At 34.7% G+C, this 18472-nt stretch overlaps 2 protein-coding genes across 2 annotated transcripts; one reads left to right on the top strand and one right to left on the bottom strand.

The window, feature by feature from the left end:
* The first annotated feature begins 11546 nt into the window (after positions 1–11546).
* On the top strand, positions 11547–14071 carry LOC148931702 (tryptophan synthase beta chain 1-like). The gene is made up of 5 exons (XM_089066198.1): positions 11547–11924; positions 12046–12402; positions 12481–12914; positions 13003–13097; positions 13188–14071. Exons 1-5 carry the CDS (start codon positions 11577–11579, stop codon positions 13415–13417), a joined length of 1464 nt encoding a protein of 487 aa, XP_088922324.1. The 5' UTR covers positions 11547–11576; the 3' UTR covers positions 13418–14071.
* Positions 13783–15322, bottom strand: LOC125223049 (vacuolar protein sorting-associated protein 28 homolog 2). The gene is made up of 2 exons (XM_048126011.2): positions 15184–15322; positions 13783–14745 (listed from the first exon to the last, which is right to left on the bottom strand). Exon 2 carries the CDS (start codon positions 14656–14658, stop codon positions 14029–14031), a length of 630 nt encoding a protein of 209 aa, XP_047981968.2. The 5' UTR covers positions 14659–14745; positions 15184–15322; the 3' UTR covers positions 13783–14028.
* Between the last annotated feature and the right edge of the window lie 3150 nt (positions 15323–18472).

The raw sequence follows: 18472 nt of genomic DNA, 5'->3' as shown, positions 1-18472 counted from the left end.
CCAGCCCACTAATTAAGTAGTAATTAACATAGTATAAATAGATTATTTAGGTTATTATTTGTTTTATCTTCTTCTCCAACGCCGTCTGCATCTGTTCTGCTTAAGTAAGTTTTTTCCATATCGTTTCTTCTTGTATTTTTATCTTTCTTCCCTTATTCTATTTTGATAAATATAAAATAATTTGGAGTTGAATGCAATAAAAAAGTGTTTTTAGTATATATTTAATGTAAATCTAAAAATATGTATTTTTTCTTTAAAAATTTATAATAGGAATGGTTTTGCAGTACTGTTGGAGGTGTTTCTCTACTGCATTTTAAGTTTGATGTTCTAATAAAAACGATAATGGATTAGGTGCATGCTGTTGATAATTTTAGTCTTAAAGTTGTTTGCATTACCGCTTATATAAATATCAATTATCATAAATTTAAAAGAATATCCGCTTCAAAATGCGAGATAAATAATACTACTTCATGCAAAATTTTAATTAACACACAGTAAATAGAAAAATTAATATCTAAAAAAGGAAATATAGCAATAAATGTAAATGAATGGAAAGAGAGGAAAACATAACCAATAACAATTTATAAAGCTAAAACATAGTACTTTAAAAAGATCACTAAGATCACTATATTTATCCATACGTAACTTCTAATATTAAAGAAATAGTGATGATATTCTGCAACACGATGATCCATCGATGCGTCTGCTATAACTCCAGCAACGACAACTCCTTGTTATTGACGATTTCATGGTATATAATTCCTGCAATTACATAAACAATTCCTTGAGATAGAAAAAGTCACATATTTGATATTCCCGACAACGCTTATTTTCTTGAAATTTAGGTAGCCAAAGAAGAGAAGATATGAGAAAATCCTTATTCATTTCAGCAAACTCACCAACTGAAACTGGAGACCAAGCAACATGATTTTTAAAGGTTGCTACTACCGTCGGTCCTTTCTTTATATGTGTCATCCTAACCGATGCGTAGTTGGCTCGATTTTTTTTTCTCGTTTCCTCGTTGCTGCATGTTTGAGACTCTACCTCGATTTTGCATGTCCTACCCCTCAATTGAAGTGATCATTATCGAGCAGACGGTGGTGACGGAATTGAGCATCAAGCGATTTTGAGGTTCTTGTATTTATAGGGTCGTGTATTAATCGTTACTCCTTATGAATTTATAAGGTCAACAGCTATTAATATAATCTTTATGTTGTATCGTAAAGGAAAAAAATATTAACTGACTTTATTTTTAGGTCTATGGGTTTGTAACTGCTAATTAAACGCTAACTGCTATTTAAACGCCAAATTTGAATTTGTACATGACAAATGACACACTCCATTGTTGCGAATGTGGGCAGTTACAAATAATTATTGGGATATTTAATATTTTACGTGGAGTGCACGTATACATATGAAAACTGCCGTATAGAATTTCTAAATTTTATTTATAATTTATATATATAGAATAATTGCAATGGCAGCCAAAACTTATAAATTATTCAAAATCAGCCCAAAACTCGTCTTTTATATATGTATAGATTATTAGTATGCCATAACTTGATATATAATTAAGTTAACTCGATTTAATGAGGATTAAAGAATGGGTTTAAAGTACTCATTTACAAAGAAACTACGAATCATATGATTTATTTTTTATATAACATGAGGAATTCAACATGAATTAATGCAAAGTTCATGAAAAATAAAATTTTCCATTTCTAATGGATTTGAACCCAAATCATGAACTCATTCAATAACGTAATTTTACAGATTTTCACGATCTAAAGGACCGAAATAATTCCTAATTTTTTTATTTTATTCAATCATTGTATAATAACTATATAAAACTTAAATGTTATACTTATACCAGCGTCTGCTTAAATAATTATTGACCAAATCATATTGTACAAAATCATCATAGAAACTCGAACCTCATCGTAGGCAGAAATGTACAAGAGTTGATTAATTGCAATGTTTGCCTTAATTAATTGTGTCGAAACACATAATTGAGTTTTGGTCTGATTGAGGCTACCGTCACCACGGATTTCCAACACAAAAACTTTGGATTACAATTACATATATCATGATCATCAATATCGCTAATTAATGTCTATATAAAGGGAGACGATCTAAACAAGAATGCATCTAAATTCTGAAATGCAGCCCAAATCATGGCCCTAGGATTAGGCATCCATGGGCGATCTCAATAACCAATCCACTTGTTGATTTATGTCAGTACGTGAGAAGGTGGAACAAATGGTCTAAAAGCCCCAATACAAATTTATACCCAAAGTCAAGTATCGATCCTATGAGATGATCGATTAATACTTAAAGTCAAGTATCGATCCTACAAGACGATCGTTTAATAACCTAAAACCTCATCCACTTATAATAAACGATAGAAAATGGGCTATCTAAATAAAGGGAAGAATTGCATTACGTTGTTTCCATGTTGCAATTAATAAATTGGCTTCCTAATAATATTATTCATCAACCCAAGGACTCAAATCATTAAGAGAGATGGTTGTATCATGCAGCAACCTCATTTACTTTGGAGAAAAAAGAATGTGTATATCAATCCACTTTTAATTTTCTCAGCTGCTGTCTGAAATATAGTGTTGTGTCTCTGTATATTTTACACTCTCATGGTTGGGGTAAATGGAGCTATTGAACCTTAACTTTTGCATTTAATGTACGGACCGAAAAAAATCTCAATGGGAAGCTTAAATCATCATTAAAAACGTGGGTCATAATTTGCCAGCATATGACAGGCTAGGATGAATACTAGCTACTCCTTCGTCTCATTCAAGATGTCCACTTTTCTTTTTTAATTCGTCTCATTCAAGATGACCATATTCCATATTTGGAAGCAAATCTCTCCTCTCTTCACATTAAAATATTCAATCACATTTGTCACTTCATTTTATTATACTCAACTACTCCACCTAAAATCATGTGTCGTTCAAGAATTTGGACATATTGAATGAGACGGAAAGAGTACTTTAATCTTCTTCTTCTTGCTTTTGAGGTAGGGTTGTGGGGGAGTAACAGTCTGAGATTGAGTAATAAGGTCTCATGTTCGAATCCTGGAATCTAGTAGTATAAGAGTTTCGTCCAATTGTGGCGGCTCCTTGTGCGCACCAGGCAGGTTACTGCTTCCTTGAAGAACAAACGAGAGATTCGCCTTTTGAGTAATGAGTGATAGACTGAGATTGAGTAAAATATACTCCATCTTGTCCTCATTAAAAATCTCATCTTTTACCAGCGCGGGTTTTAAGGAATTGTTTGACTTTATAAATGAAGGTGATAGAAAAAGTTTATGGAATATATGCGTTCTACTTTATATACTGATTATAGTAATATGTGAGTAGAGTGAGTTAGTAGAATGTGAAGTTCATTTGTCAAAACTAGTAAAAGTGAAATGAGACTTCTAATTGCTCCCAGACGAAAATGACATAATGTGACTAATGGATAGACCGAGATTTACCATGATAAAATTACCTCGTCCTTGCTTTATGTTTTACATGCAAATGAATAGATATGTCGCGCTACAGTGATCTCGAACTCGAAACCTTTAGCCTCGTGCGAGCATCAATCACTCTACACTAGGCCAACTCGTACACACACTTCTCACTACTTTGTCAGGCTTTTGAGTAATGAGTAATAAGTAGGGGTGGGAATACGGATATCGGGTATTGGATTTACCCATAACCGACCCGATACCCGCAGGGTTTTGGATACCCAATATACAATTTTATGGGATTGGGTATTGAAATTTGAGATAAATCGGGTATTGGATAACCCGAATGGGTATCGGGTATCACCCGAATATCCAATTTATTATTTAAACGCATTTTTTAAATTAGGTTTAGGCGTTTTGCAATGAATGCTTCTATATTTTGCTTAGTTGTTTAATGACTTTTACGTATTGCACAACCAACTCATGTGGTTTTTATATTTTATTTAATTATTTTGACTTTTGAATTATATTATTGGTTGCTTAAATGCGTAAATTTTATTATTTTACTTACATATTGTATAACCAATCCCCAAAAATATAATCGTATACTTTAAAATAAATGAAACATTAAAGATATTAGTCAATTTAATTATTTCTATATTTATTTTAATATATAAAATTTGAAATTTTTTTTATTAGTTAATAACACTTGTAAAGAGTCGGGTATTTGGGTACCCGATACGCCGGGTATGGATACCCGGGGCGGGTATTGGAGTACCCGAAAATATATTGGGACGGATTTTGGATAGACATTTCGTTGATTTTCGGGTTTGGGTACCCGGTTTTTCCGGGTCGGGTATCCACGGATACCCGTATTCCCACCCCTAGTAATAAGGGTTGTGGGAGAGATGAGTAACGGTAACTGTTAGAGAAAAGGTGATGAATTAAATCTGGTTGTTATTGGTGAATTAATTTTGCGATGGAGGGGGAAACATCAAGCCCCACATTATACAATTGAATCTGACTTGAGATACGTATTGCAATTTGGACTTTATAAATTACTCTTCAAAATTTGATATGATTGATATATCTTTGTCAATGTTCTTAACTTGGAAACAGACAAGTCGTTGGAAAGTTTTCTTATCACAAACATATTTTATAGGTCAACTGGTCAACTAAATATTATGGATTTTTTTGTTACGTTTTTCTAGTTTTTAGGTAATAGTTTTAGTATAGATTTATTTTTCCTAATGTAATTTTATTCAAAACTGCCCAATATTAATATCAATATCTGTATTCCTCTAAAACAAATCAATCTCTTCAGCTGTAGATTTTGTTAAATCTTAATATCGGCCATTATTAATTTACCCAAAAGAAGATACTACAAGAAATAAGAATTTCTCAACCTTTTAAGATTAAAATTTCTTAATTATTGATTTCAGTCGAATATTATGTATAAATGGGCCAGCTGTTGTGAAGCCCAAACCGTCAGCCCATTGGATACAGCCCAATAGATATTCGTATTAGACTCTACTAGAGTTCAGTCCAAGAAGGATGGGCTCACCAATTTAGGTGAAAAGTATCCAAATAATATACAGAAAATTTATAATCTTAAAATAAAAACCATTTCAAAAAGAATATTTTCTTAGGAGTATTTATTAATTTAGATGGGGGATTGGCAATAAGGAAATTGAATATTAAAGGTTATCTGTTTATATAGTGTGTTTCTCATGTTGTATCTCTACTGTATATGCATATTCATATAGGCAAATTAAGCATATAATATTCTAAATCGTCAAAAATAGGACTCTATACATCTAATGTTTCCTTACAAGAAAATATTCGACTTTGACAGTGCATTATTGATTCGAATCGACTTAACTTCCGGAATTATGTATTTATCAACAAAACATCTATTTACTTCCCATTAATTATGACAATCAAGCTAATCGAATTATTTAATAAATGATATATATGAAACAATTTTAAATTTTTGGTTAGTGGATTATATTCCCTTCGTCTTTTATTAACTTCATTACAAAATTATACTCCCTCCGTCCCATAGTTGATAACACACTTGGGGAATGGAACGGGATTTCAAGACATATTGTTTTTTGTGTTAGATGGAGAGAGAAAATAGTATATTTATATTAATGCGAGAGAGAACTTTTTCCATAAAAGAAAATGTGACATCTTTTGTAGGACAAACTAAAAAAGAAAGTGTGACATTGATAGGGTTTAAGTTCCCTATGAGAGGTTTGCAAAGCACGCGAAGATTTAACTGAGCAAAAGAGATAATTCCCTAGTTGAAGTGCTAGGGTTTCAGAACCAAGAATGAGAATAGAAGTTAATTCATATTTCTCAATGAATAAAAGAGTACATATACCTCTAATTTATAGAATACTAGCTAGACTCAATAAAGATAAAGATTGCATAAAAATAACTAATTAAAATAGAAGATATCCTAAATAAAATAAAATCAAGAAGATATATTGGAGATCTTGCACGAGATATGCTTGACGAGATTCACAAGATCGAGGGCCCTATCAACTCTCCCCCGGTCGAAATCCACCTTGTCCTCAAGGTGGGAAAAAGAAGTAAGCATTGTGAAAGTGACACCAGATCTTAGCTTCAACGGCAATGCCCGTAGTTCCAGCTCTGTCTTCTCCATCATTGCTGACGCCTATGGAGAGGGCTGCAGTTAAGTCTTCCAACGTGCCGTAGCGGATCGATTTGGACACATCAAAAGGTCCCGGATCAAATATGCGAACTCCATTGTCTCCACCAAATTAAAGAATAGCACAACTCCATTCGCTATCCCCATGATAGGACACCTCCATTAGCTTGAAACCCATCAAATCCAAGAGAATAATCTTCACCTCAAGAGTCAGCAGAAGGAACGGTGGAATCAGCAATGTGTCAATTTGCTCACTCAATTCCTCAATATCTAACATTCCTTTCCCCAGTTCAAGCATAGTACAGGAGTTCACAACGCAAGTACCTTCATGTATAAGTGCACCAGAAATAACATTGGAGTAATTAGCATTCGGAGATAATTCCGGATCAACGTGAGAGGTGGCCAAAGCATTGCTATCATCAGTTGTCAATACTACACTCTCTACGGGATAATTTCCTGTCCCTTCAGGATCGGTCAAAAGAATTTGGGGTGGCAACTCAAAAGATGAAACTGAGTCGGCATTTCCAGAACCTGGCAATCTCCACCTTGTGCTACCGCTTCTGTCCAAACATGTTACAACATTGCGTGGAGGGATCGAACGACCATCGGAGGCGAGTGGCTGTTCAAATCTTAACAATTCACGATAACCAACAGTAAGCAGAGATTGTTGCTCTAGATGAGGCCTCTTTAAATCACTATATGCTGGTGTAGTAGTTTCTACATATCGTGGATCTTTTTGTGGAGATCTTATAGAATGAAAAACGTCCGGACCATTAACCCCGTCGCAAGGAATGGCAACAGTTGAGAGTTGTGATGAAACTGAAAGACCAGCTCCATCAGTGAGAGCTTTGAGAATGCTAGGAACTTTATCCGCCACCAATTCCGGCGGTAATTCTATTGAAACCCCCTCATACAATTCCGAATCTAACGCGACAACATTGTTGGCATTCATAGTAACCTCAGAATCGCAAATAATTGAATTGGAATCACTCTCATTAGTAAAATCATTGCTAGAAGCATTCCCGGGAAGAACACCAAATTGATTGACAACACTTACTTGTGTGACCTCCTCTTTACGCTGCGGTGGTTGACGATTGGGCTCCTGATTCGCAATTAGGCACACCGTTGGGCGGTTGGGCTTCTTCTGGTCCCGGCCAGTCCATCCCCTCCACATAAACAACTCAGGTGCGGTGGTCGCCACATATGGTTTGTAAAATTCGGGATCGAACCGCTGATCTACGGCCAACAAGAAATCATTCCAACTCTTACCTTTGTTAGTTTCCACTCAATATTCCCTCCAATCTGACGCTGGATGATCGAACAAATATTGAGTAAGATAAAGACGATCATCTAGCGGTGTGTAGTGGTGATTATAGTACTTCTGGATCTTATGGATCCAATCTTGGGCATTCTCTCCGTCGAAACGTGGTGGCTCGTGGCGGAGGCGTGGTACGGCCCGGGGTTTGATACCCAGCGGTGGGTTTGTGACTGACGGCGGAAGAGACCAGCCCCTCTGCGATGCCATGACCGGCTGTTGGTCCGGCAGCTCCTTCGGTTTCTGATGTGTAGGTGAGCACTCGGCAAGGCTGCCCGGAGCCTCCTCGATCAGCGTTTGCTGCTCAAAATTTTCCGCGAAGGCTTGATTTTGAGTTTTGATCAGTTGTTTTAATTCCAAGAGCATATCATCGATGGTTGGGTGGTGGTTTTGGGATTCCTTGAGAAAAGGCATGGTTCTGTAGGAGGATAGGTGTATATATGTGAATTAAGGTTTCAACAAAAACTTGGGTTTCTAGAAAAATCGTGAAAATTTGAGAGAATTGATAATGGTGGGAGAAGAGTAAATCAATGGATGCACCAATTGATAGGGTTTAAGTTCCCTATCGAGAGGTTTGCAGAGCACGCGAAGATTTAACGGAGCAAAAGAGATAATTCCCTAGTTGAAGTGCTAGGGTTTCAGAACCAAGAATGAGAATAGAAGTTAATTCATATTTCTCAATGAATAAAAGAGTACATATACCTCTAATTTATAGAATACTAGCTAGACTCAATAAAGATAAAGATTGCATAAAAATAACTAATTAAAATAGAAGATATCCTAAATAAAATAAAATCAAGAAGATATATTGGAGATCTTGCACGAGATATGCTTGACGAGATTCACAAGATCGAGGGCCCTATCAGACATCTACTATGGGACGAAGGGAGTAGTACTAAGAGCACGTCCGTGCCAACGGCAAGAGCACGAGCAGCCGACGTGGCATGCTCTGATTAGCCGTTGGTTTATCATTTTATATTATTATTATTTTTTAAAATTTTTAAAAAATCTGAAAATTTCAGATTTAATAAAAAAATAATCTTTTTCCACTTCCTAATAATATATATCCATTTTATTCACACTTTTAGTTTATTTTTTCATTATTTTTACCCCAAAATTCATACTTTCATCTATAAATACTCTCATTTCAAATACAAAAAAATGACACTACCAAACAACTCTCTCAATCTCAATTTTTTAGGATTTTAATTATGTAATTTTTAATTTTTAGGATTTTAATTATGTAATTTTTAATTTTTAGTAATCTGTAATGGTATCGGGTATTTTTAATGCATTTGAATATTGTGGAAATGTTTTTAGTAATTGAAGTATTTAAATTGAATAATGGAATGGTGGGACCCTTGAGCATTCTCTTGCGAAAGAACATGGATATGGGTTTTGTGCTCTTGCGGAAGAGCAGGGAGTAAAAAATGAATAAAAATGGGCCCGGTCCCACTTCCATTCTCTTGCCAAAGAGCATGGGGATGCCCTAAGAAGAAGGATGATTTTATGGGGTTTGAAACAGCCTAAATGCCTTATTATTTGTGAATAAATGAATACCAAAAGCCAACCATGTCCATGACTCTTCTCCACCAAGCAATTCCTATGTTTATTGACATGGCACAAACTAGTTCAAGATTCTAAAATTTTTAAAACTTTTGTTTATTGTGCAAAAGATGGAGATAAATCAATCCAATTATATTCTTATATAGAATGATATGAGCAAGATGATTAAAAGTCACAATATTAATTACTAACCTGTGCAAGAAATTAATTTAAATTCTATCACTGATGCTGTAATTTTAAGTATTCTAGAAAATGAAGAGTTATTTTGTTAAAGAGAATGATTAATGGAATTTGGAACGATTTTTTCTTTCTTTTTCTTTCTTTTTTTTGAATTTGGAACGAATTGAACGTGCCTTGAAATTGCTTACCAACTGTTAAATTTACAAGGACATGATTGAAAGCTGTGTACAATTTCACTCTAATAGTAATGTGATCTTAAAAGGGGACAAAACAAAGACCACAATTTGGCACTTAAAAATAATGGAAGAGTATGAGTTAATGATATTAGGAGTTAGGAAAAGAACTTTGAGTTTCATCCTCAACTTTTTGTTCACAATACCAAATTTAAAAGGCGTTAGTGAAGAATATTTTAGGGATTTGGCATGAATTAATGATATTGTCTTAATTTGTTGCGACAGCATCGCCAGAAAGAAAAAAAAATATTGCCATTAATTAATTAAATGGGGAATTTGGAGGGTACTTAGTTCGATCCTGTTGTTAATGTGTGACGCCCAATTTCTTGAAATGTAACATGTTGTAGTGTATAGTGAAATCAACACAAACTCAAAGTTATTTAATGAATTATTAATAGCTTATGAGAGCGTAGAGAATGTAAGTTTATTTAATGAATTATTAATAGCTTATGAGAGCGTATAGAACGTGGGAGTCCTACCTTTGCTTGAATTGTTTGATTGGTTATGTTATGTTGTTTGTTCGAGATTTCTTATGTGTTTTTGTTTTGCTTCTTGTTTGAGTGCTTTAAATATTACTTACTATGGACTACAGTTGGTCTACTTTGAACTTATAGTAAGTTAGTTTTTCCCCTTTGATGTTACATATGGTTGATATATTTTTTCGGTAGATCTTTCTTGAAGTTATATTGTATCTTAAATGATTTAAACTGTACTCCTATGTTCTTATCATGTTTTAATTTATCTATCTTCATTAACATTTGGTAGAATAGATCACTCATCTATCTTGAAGTTATATGAATAAAATGACCTAAAATTTGTGTTATGACCATAGGTTTGTGTTAAAACGACAACACATCTTAAAGTAACACCGTGATACCACATATCCAGCAATATTATAAACGCTACACAACAATCTATAGATTGTAGTATAGCGTGTTGGATATTGTTGGCCGAGAAAAAATTGTTGTATACAGTGTTGTATATTGCTGGCCGAGATTTTTACACTTGAGTATTTTTTTTAGTGCCACATGACAACTTATTATTCGTCCACGTGTACAAATGATTGGTTAAAAATGTTGGTATGATATTATTTTAAGATGTGTTGTCATCTTAACGCACCCCTATGAACATATCTTGAAGTGGATTTTGACAAAAATGAATTGGCTAGTTTCCTCCTTAAATGTCAATTTAAACGTTTTTTAAGTTTAGAAACTGTTTAATTGTGATTCAATCGTGATCCGCATTGAATTTCAGGGTGCGGCGCCGGCCATAATTAAAAAGTTGTGTTATTGATTTTTATTCAAATAGAGTTTTTGTAAAATAGTTTTTTTTTTCTTTTATTTTTAATAATAAAATCGATATGGAAGCAATAGTTTATCGAATATTAAAGTATGTTTGGTACCTATGTTAGAATTAAGAGCCAAAATTATCTAGCCTTAAATGTGCATATGGTCCTTGTAAATGATTTTTGCTATTTTTATGGTCCTATATTTTAGCCTACAAAGTTGTCTTTCATGTTATCAGGTTATTTTAGTCCAACAACTTATACAAAGTTAACGATGAGATCAAATTATAGTAAAAAATTGAAACTTTGTACTGCTATAATATGTTCAAAAAGATATTGAAGCATGATAATCAAATTCACTCTAGAATAAAATTATCTACTAGTACTATTTAGATTGTGGCTGACTAAAGTTTATTATTAGACCTAATAAGTGTATTAAACTACTATATATATTGTCCCAGTATTAAAACGATCTGTTTTAGCTAAACTTTATTACACCTATTAAGATTTTTTTTAGCCTACCAAAGTAAGACATGTAGCAATAGCACATACTCCATATTTTAAAAGTAATTAATTAATTGTCCAAGCCTATGATAATATGCTAGGCTTGATAACAAATTCATACATGCATTTCAAGTTTGCCAAGTTGATCACTATTTTTTCCACGGTTTTATTACTTGGATATCATACACTTCTATTAATCCAATTCTAGAACGTAATTAATTTAGTTATATGCATATATATGCCGCCAAATGCCATAGCTAACTAACCTCTATAAATTGAAAAGAAATACATCCATGAAACCATAAAAATCCACACCTCAAAATATAGGTTCTTGCAAAATTTTGCCTTTTATTATGAATCTTCAAACTCTCTCTCTTCACCACTCTATCAATCTTCCCTCTCTGAACCTAAATCATTCGAATCGACTCAGATTGGATTGGCCATTACGAACCGTACAACACAAACATTTCAAGGTATGCTCTGTGATGGGCCGCGATACTCAGACTCATATTCAAACTCAAACTCAAACTCAAAGTCAGAAAACAGATGTTCTCCAACTAATCGATGAAACAGAAGAATCCTTGTTTAGGACAGGCAAGTTTGGCAGGTTTGGAGGCATCTTCGTGCCTGAAACACTAGTCACTTGTCTCAAGATGCTGCTGTCTGAGTTCAATCTTTGCATGCATGATCCCCACTTTCAGGTTCATATCATAATCTATTGAATTGGGTAAACAATTCTTGTGTTTTGGCAAACAGTCTGTGATTGTTTTTTTTTATATTCGTGATTACTTCTGTTATTATTCCCTAATGGTAATTCCATAGGGCGAGCTTTCGACTGCACTGAGAGATTACGTTGGCCGTGAAACTCCACTCTACTTCGCTGAAAGACTCACCGATCATTACAAGAACGACCGGGGCGAAGGCCCCGACATTTACCTCAAGAGAGAAGATCTCAGCCACGGTGGAGCACACAAAATCAACAACGCCCTCGCTCAGGCCATGCTCGCCAAGAGCATGGGCCAGCGGAGCGTGGTGGCAGCCACCGGCGCCGGCCAGCATGGCGTCGCCACGGCCGCAGCCTGCGCCAAGCTCGCCATGGAGTGTACCATAATCATGGGCCACCTGGATATGGAGAGACAGTCCTCCAACGTGCTCTTGATGAAGCATTTTGGCGCAGAGGTTCTAATCTGAAGATAACACAATTTATACACATACATAATTAAAAGAGTGATTGTGATCTAAAATCCATAACTACAGGTGAAATCAGTTCAAGGCACGTTCAAGGATGCGGCGTCGGAGGCGATACGCGAGTGGGTGGGGGATTTGGAGAGGAAGTACTACTTAGCTGGGACGGCAGTGGGGCCACACCCGTGCCCTGCCATGGTGCGGGAGTTCCAGTCGATCATCGGAAAAGAGACAAGGAGACAAGCGGTGGAGAAGTGGGGAGGGAAGCCTGATGTTTTGGTGGCTTGTGTGGGAAGTGGTTCCAACGCTCTCGGAATGTTTCACGAGTTCGTGAGAGACGAGGACATCCGGTTGATTGGAGTCGAGGCGGCCGGGACCGGCATAGATGGAGAAACACACTCTGCTACTCTAGCTAAAGGAGAGATAGGGGTGTATCATGGGGCCATGACCTTATTGCTGCAAGATAATGAAGGCCAGATTCTTGGCCCTCATTCTGTTGGTGTTGGGTATACAAATCTTTCATTTCAATCATGAATTTTTTCAACAGTTAGCTATTTCTGGTTTCAAAGATTGGATTTTTTTTCAAAATTGCAGGCTAGAATATCCTGGAGTCAGCCCAGAGCTAAGCTTCCTGAGAGAGATAGGTCGTGCAGAGTTTCACACAGCTACTGATGAAGAAGCTCTAGATGGTGATTCCTTTTTTTTTTTTTGCAACATATATATACATACGCTCTTATAACTAGACCAAGAACTAATGTGCTCATTCGTGTGCATCGCAGCGTATGCACTGTTGTGCAGGTTAGAAGGTATATGCCCAGCGCTGGAGGCAGCACACGCACTGGCACATCTAGGAAAACTATGCCCGACCTTGCCTGATGGCGCCAAGGTGGTAGTTAACTGCAGTGGTCGTGGCGATAAAGATATAGAGACCGTGTTTAAGTATCAACATCTTAAAAGTAGGCAAGTTTCTGATGGGAACAACCATCCTAAACCACTTCAAATGTGGTAAATACATAACTGCCAGTTTGACAGATTAAAGTTGAACATGTGATCACAGAGACTCCAACATCTCCAGAGAACAACATTGAAATGGTAGCATAGCTCAAGCAAAGCCGAGAACCAATAATTTACGCGCTGACAAGAAGAAAACTCTATGGCATAAACCAAATCACAGGGGATTGAATCTCCTCAGGTCTCAGAAAGTAATGACTTTATAAACCAAAATGTTCACAAGGGAAGACCAATCATGCTTTCTACTTCAAAGGGCAGTGTATCCAAGAAACTAACACAAATATGATTAAGTCTGGATAGTTTACATTACCCTGCACAGAATGGATATACTAAGAGCAAAAAAGAAATAAGGTTCAATACAGCTGCAATCAATTTTCTAATGCTTTCATTCCATAATGAAGGACAAGTGTATTCCATCAGAAAATACTTCATATTAATAAAAAACATCTACTCTTTAGCACGGAATAGGATCAAAATATCAGCAACCCTGTGCTGAACAATACTTGCTCTGACCAAGATTCTACTCAGAAATGCAAACATACATATTAAATATAGTAGACTTGAAAACAAATGTACCGATATATGTACAACCATGCCTCAGCCAAACAACTATGTCCCTGCAGTTGGAAGTGCTGCCATGAATGAGTTGTAAGATGATTCCAGGTCGAAGTGCAGCTGTCGAGCCTGCTGCTCAGTAAGCTCATCTGCAGCACCCATCTTCGATAACCTGGCGATCCAGTCTCTCATCTTTGTCTTCCCCTCAAAATCAGGTGGCAATATAGATAGCTTATTGAGAGAAGCGGAGAGATCAGACAACAGCGGGTGGACCTGATCAACTGCAACCATGTTTAGCTTCAACGAGTCCATAGCAGTAATAAAGTTCTGAACACACTCGGCCACAATGGCAGCGGATGTAGTATTCGTCATCACAGCAGCTGCCCTGTGCTCGACGGTTGCAGGAACCCCAGATGTAACGAGGCGGTTCATGGCTGCAGGGCAATCCATCTTGTATGTATCATGGAACCTCTCAATGCTGGGTACAATGTCCTTCAACGTGGAAGACAGCGTTTTGAAATGGGCAATCAACTTTTGGCATTCAAGCTCATACTCAGCAGGAGATATTACGTCCCGCACATAAGCTTTCTCGAGCTTCTCGGTTGCCTTTATAATCGCAAAAAGCTCGGCAAAATTCTCATACATCTCCCTTTCGCGCTTGTCGTTCCATAGCTTAACCTCCATCTAGTGTAAGTATAGAGTACGTATGTATATGTAGATATCGGATTGGAGAAGAGAACGGGACACGCGCAAAGAAGCACACTCTTACCACTGCAAGCTTAAAAGCCTAACATCAGATTCATAATTCTCAACACATTCCCAAAATTAACGAATTACACACTCGAAACAGAAGGCATCTCACAATTAACAAATCCCCAATTTGCAGTACTGACAGAGAGAAAATTAGCGAATCAACAAGCGCAGGTTTCTCCTAAACTAAAATTTCGTCATAATATTCATATCAGATCAACGGAATGATAATTATGCACTCGAAACCTATTCTGAAAGGTCGAAAAATCGGAAACCCTATCTTCATCGCATGAATCGAGCTACACAGCCCTAAATATTGACAGAAATTGATAGATTCGAAAAAGGAACAAATCATCGGCATAATATTCATCCACAAAACGATTAAGCGGATCCAATCATTCAACAAATAGAATTTCAATTAATGAAAATACACATCAAAGTTGAGAGAGAAGCACTTACACAGAAAGGAATGCGCTTTGAATTATGGGAGAAGAGTTGCAGAGGTTGTCTACCAGTCTGAGATTGCGTGTGGGGTTTAATAAAAACAATTATTTATTTCAGAATAAATACTTTTTCTATAAATTAAAGTTCCACATTTCAATATGAGAACAGAGAAAAGAAAAATATTCATTCAATAATAACCTTTAATTTTAAACTTCTAAACTAACAATATAATTCTATCCTTGATTTGATTTTTCTAAATGTACTTTTAACTTTTGAAGACAGCCACACTCGAGACTATTAAAACCTTCCTAATTATATACAGTGGAGTATAATATAATCCTAAATTAGGTTATTATGACATTAATATTTTATGGTGTTAGTACTCCTATTATTTAAATATTTGATCCAGATAGTATTTAATTGGATTTGTAAAATATGAATAATGTATCAAAATTTATATTTATATTATTAATTCAAAATTATAATATCACTTTTTTGTTTAAATCTAATGCACTAGATATATGATTCTGCAATAATAGAGTCTTCCATGTTTTTTTTTTAAACAAAATACTCTAGTAACTTTTGTAAGTTAATTTTAATTTTTTTCTTTTTCATTTATATTTTATTTTTCAATCGTTTAGTTTTTATTTTTAATCAATTTTTTAAAATAAATTTCAATGTGTATAAATAATTTATAATTATTTATTATAGTAATCTATGGGAATAAAATATTTTCTTAATAAGAAAATATTTTAAATTAGATCTCTGATATAGTTAGCATAAAATATCATGCTTGACTATTCGAACCCAATTTCATTCGCGTTGACAATTGAGGAAAAGGATAAAGGAAAATAATTCATCTATTGGGCCTTTGATTAATGGGCATATTTTTACTTAGATCCAAAGATGGGCCAAATTAGCTATACATAGTAGTACTACAATATTGGAGAAGCCCAAAATTCAAAATCCTCTTAATTTATCAGTAACTTTAGTAGTAGTATAAAAAAATTCAACAAACTACACTAAAAGCAAGTTATCTTGTGCGAAATAAGCAAAGTTATTAATACGGGTGAGAAAATGTACCAAAATACCATATTAATTCAATCAAAAATAACACAATTTTGGTATAACGTAATGTTGAGTATGTAACAATATGCATTTCTGTTACCTCGATATACTGATAAATTGATGCATCAGTAAAGATATGCTATATTGATATCATGGCATATACCAAAATTCAAATCTTAATGTTATTTCGGTATGCCATGCCAAAATTTAGTATACTGAAAAGTTACGGTATATCGAATGTTAATGTAATATACCAAAAGCTAGTACACCAGATTTCGGTATGGTATATCAAAAAAATCAGTACAATAATGATATTGAAAATTGGCATACCGTAAAATAAGTGAGATGAAAGTATGGTATCCACTCATATCATCATTTTCGATAATGTATACAGTACTACTATTTCAATAAGTTACTACTCCCTGTATACTAACTCAATCATAAATGGAAATGGGGTTTGATGTTTGAAGTCTTACACATTCCCTGCAAAAAGAATAGATTATGTAGTATGATTACAAATTAAACGCCCCGGCCCGTTTAAAGTTATCCCAGTGGCCATAATCATTTTAGTTAAAGTATCCACCACTTTACTAATATGATTTCCATCACTATTGTCTAAGATCAATCGATTGAGAGATCATCATTTTGAGCACAGCCAAAATTACTCTTTTTCACTTAGTATTTTCTAATTTAACCTCTTTTTTACCAAATGCATTAACTGTTTATTTGCCAGATACTATTTTTTTTTCTGCGAATTGAATTGTCTAGTCAAAATTAAAATTGACGAGGGTTCAATATAAATACTACCCCATCATCTGCAATTAAAAATTACTAGTACAATATTTTTTTATTTTTTTTAGAGGGTAAATATTACTACAATCAATTACAATATGATTTGGTGGCAATTTTGAAGATTGATTTAAATGTTAGGTCACAATCTATGAAACATTGTCGAGGAGAGGTAATTTTCATGCTTTAATTATCTATTTAATTTTGTTCTTTCTCCCTCTTTCAGTTTTCAAAACTAACTGAGCCGCCAATTTAGACGATGATAGTTGTTTGGTTATCATTCGTTGCCAATAAGAGATTTTTCTTATTTTCGGCACATTTATTAGCATAAAAATTCATTTAAAATTTTGGCATTTTTTAGCATAAATTGTAATATAGCATTTTCAAAAAATATTTCTCATATTTTTTTATTTCAATTTCCAGTGGAATTATTTTGACGTCATATCATGGACTTCTAAAAAGTAAGTATTAAAAAAAAAACTAATTTCTCTGTTTATTCATTTCCTTTTGAATTCGTTCTCGATTCTGATCAATTTATCCAATCTAGCTAAATAAATTTATTTATTTTATCGTTATTACATACCTAAATACTGAATGAGTACAAAAATAAGCAGTGATTATATTGGTCATGTAAGTATAAACATGTTGTAATAATTTTAAAATTCTTGAAAAATATTAACGAAATATAGGTGATGGTGACATAAAGTAATTTTATTTCTCATGTGTATGACATACTGATATTAATATCATAATCTTTACAGGTGGAAATGGTTATGAACAGATAAAACATGTCTTATTACAATAGTAGCTTATGACTTCTTACCTAAAACAAAAAATATTAGTAGTAATGTACTTCACGACTTAATAATAGAGTAAATTGTTTGTTTTCCATATATCCTTTTCTATTAAACTGGTATATATTAATATCGTTGTATGTATATTAATACTTTCAAAAGTGTATATCATATTCTAGATGCCATATAAGACGTGAAGAAATTACCAACTACTCATCAATTCAAAATTTTAAAAAATGGAAAAAAATAAATCCCTTTGGCTGGAGCCTATGCATGCGTAATTATGGCTTAATTCCAAACTTAACAAGAGTGATTGATGCTAACACTCAGCATAATCATTCCATCCTTACTGTAATCATAATTCACAAATGGAAGATGATGTTAATGCTTCCCTGTCTTCAAAGTTTTAAGTGAATAAGTAGTAGTGGTAGTAGATTTGAAGACAATTCAAGATTTGAAGTTAACAAATAGGCTCAATCGATAAATTTGATTTTGATCTTGATCATGAGCGCCGGGAGGGTGCCGTTGGAGGTAGGCACGCGCGGAACCATCGGCTCACTTCTCAAGAGGGAGATCGACTACTTCAGAAAAGCCGAGGTGGAACGCGCTCACACAGCCTCCGAAGAGACACCTTCTGCCTCCGGAGGCCGTGG

This window comes from Salvia hispanica, chromosome 2 (genome assembly GCF_029641045.1).
Source record: "Salvia hispanica isolate PSC_SH4W2 chromosome 2, Shi_PSC_v1, whole genome shotgun sequence".
NCBI classification, from domain to species: Eukaryota; Viridiplantae; Streptophyta; class Magnoliopsida; order Lamiales; family Lamiaceae; genus Salvia; species Salvia hispanica.
The sequence above is the reverse complement of the archived record's forward strand: the minus strand, read 5'-3'. Positions and strand labels throughout refer to the sequence as shown.

Bases quoted from the DNA above. Each gene is read 5' to 3' on its own strand.
- LOC125223049 (XM_048126011.2), bottom strand. From the start codon at position 14,658: ATGGAGGTTAAGCTATGGAACGACAAGCGCGAAAGGGAGATGTATGAG.
- LOC148931702 (XM_089066198.1), top strand. From the start codon at position 11,577: ATGAATCTTCAAACTCTCTCTCTTCACCACTCTATCAATCTTCCCTCT. The intron at 11,925-12,045 runs GTTCATATCATA...GTAATTCCATAG, and splicing joins TGCATGATCCCCACTTTCAG to GGCGAGCTTTCGACTGCACT. The intron at 13,098-13,187 runs GTGATTCCTTTT...TGTGCATCGCAG, and splicing joins TGATGAAGAAGCTCTAGATG to CGTATGCACTGTTGTGCAGG.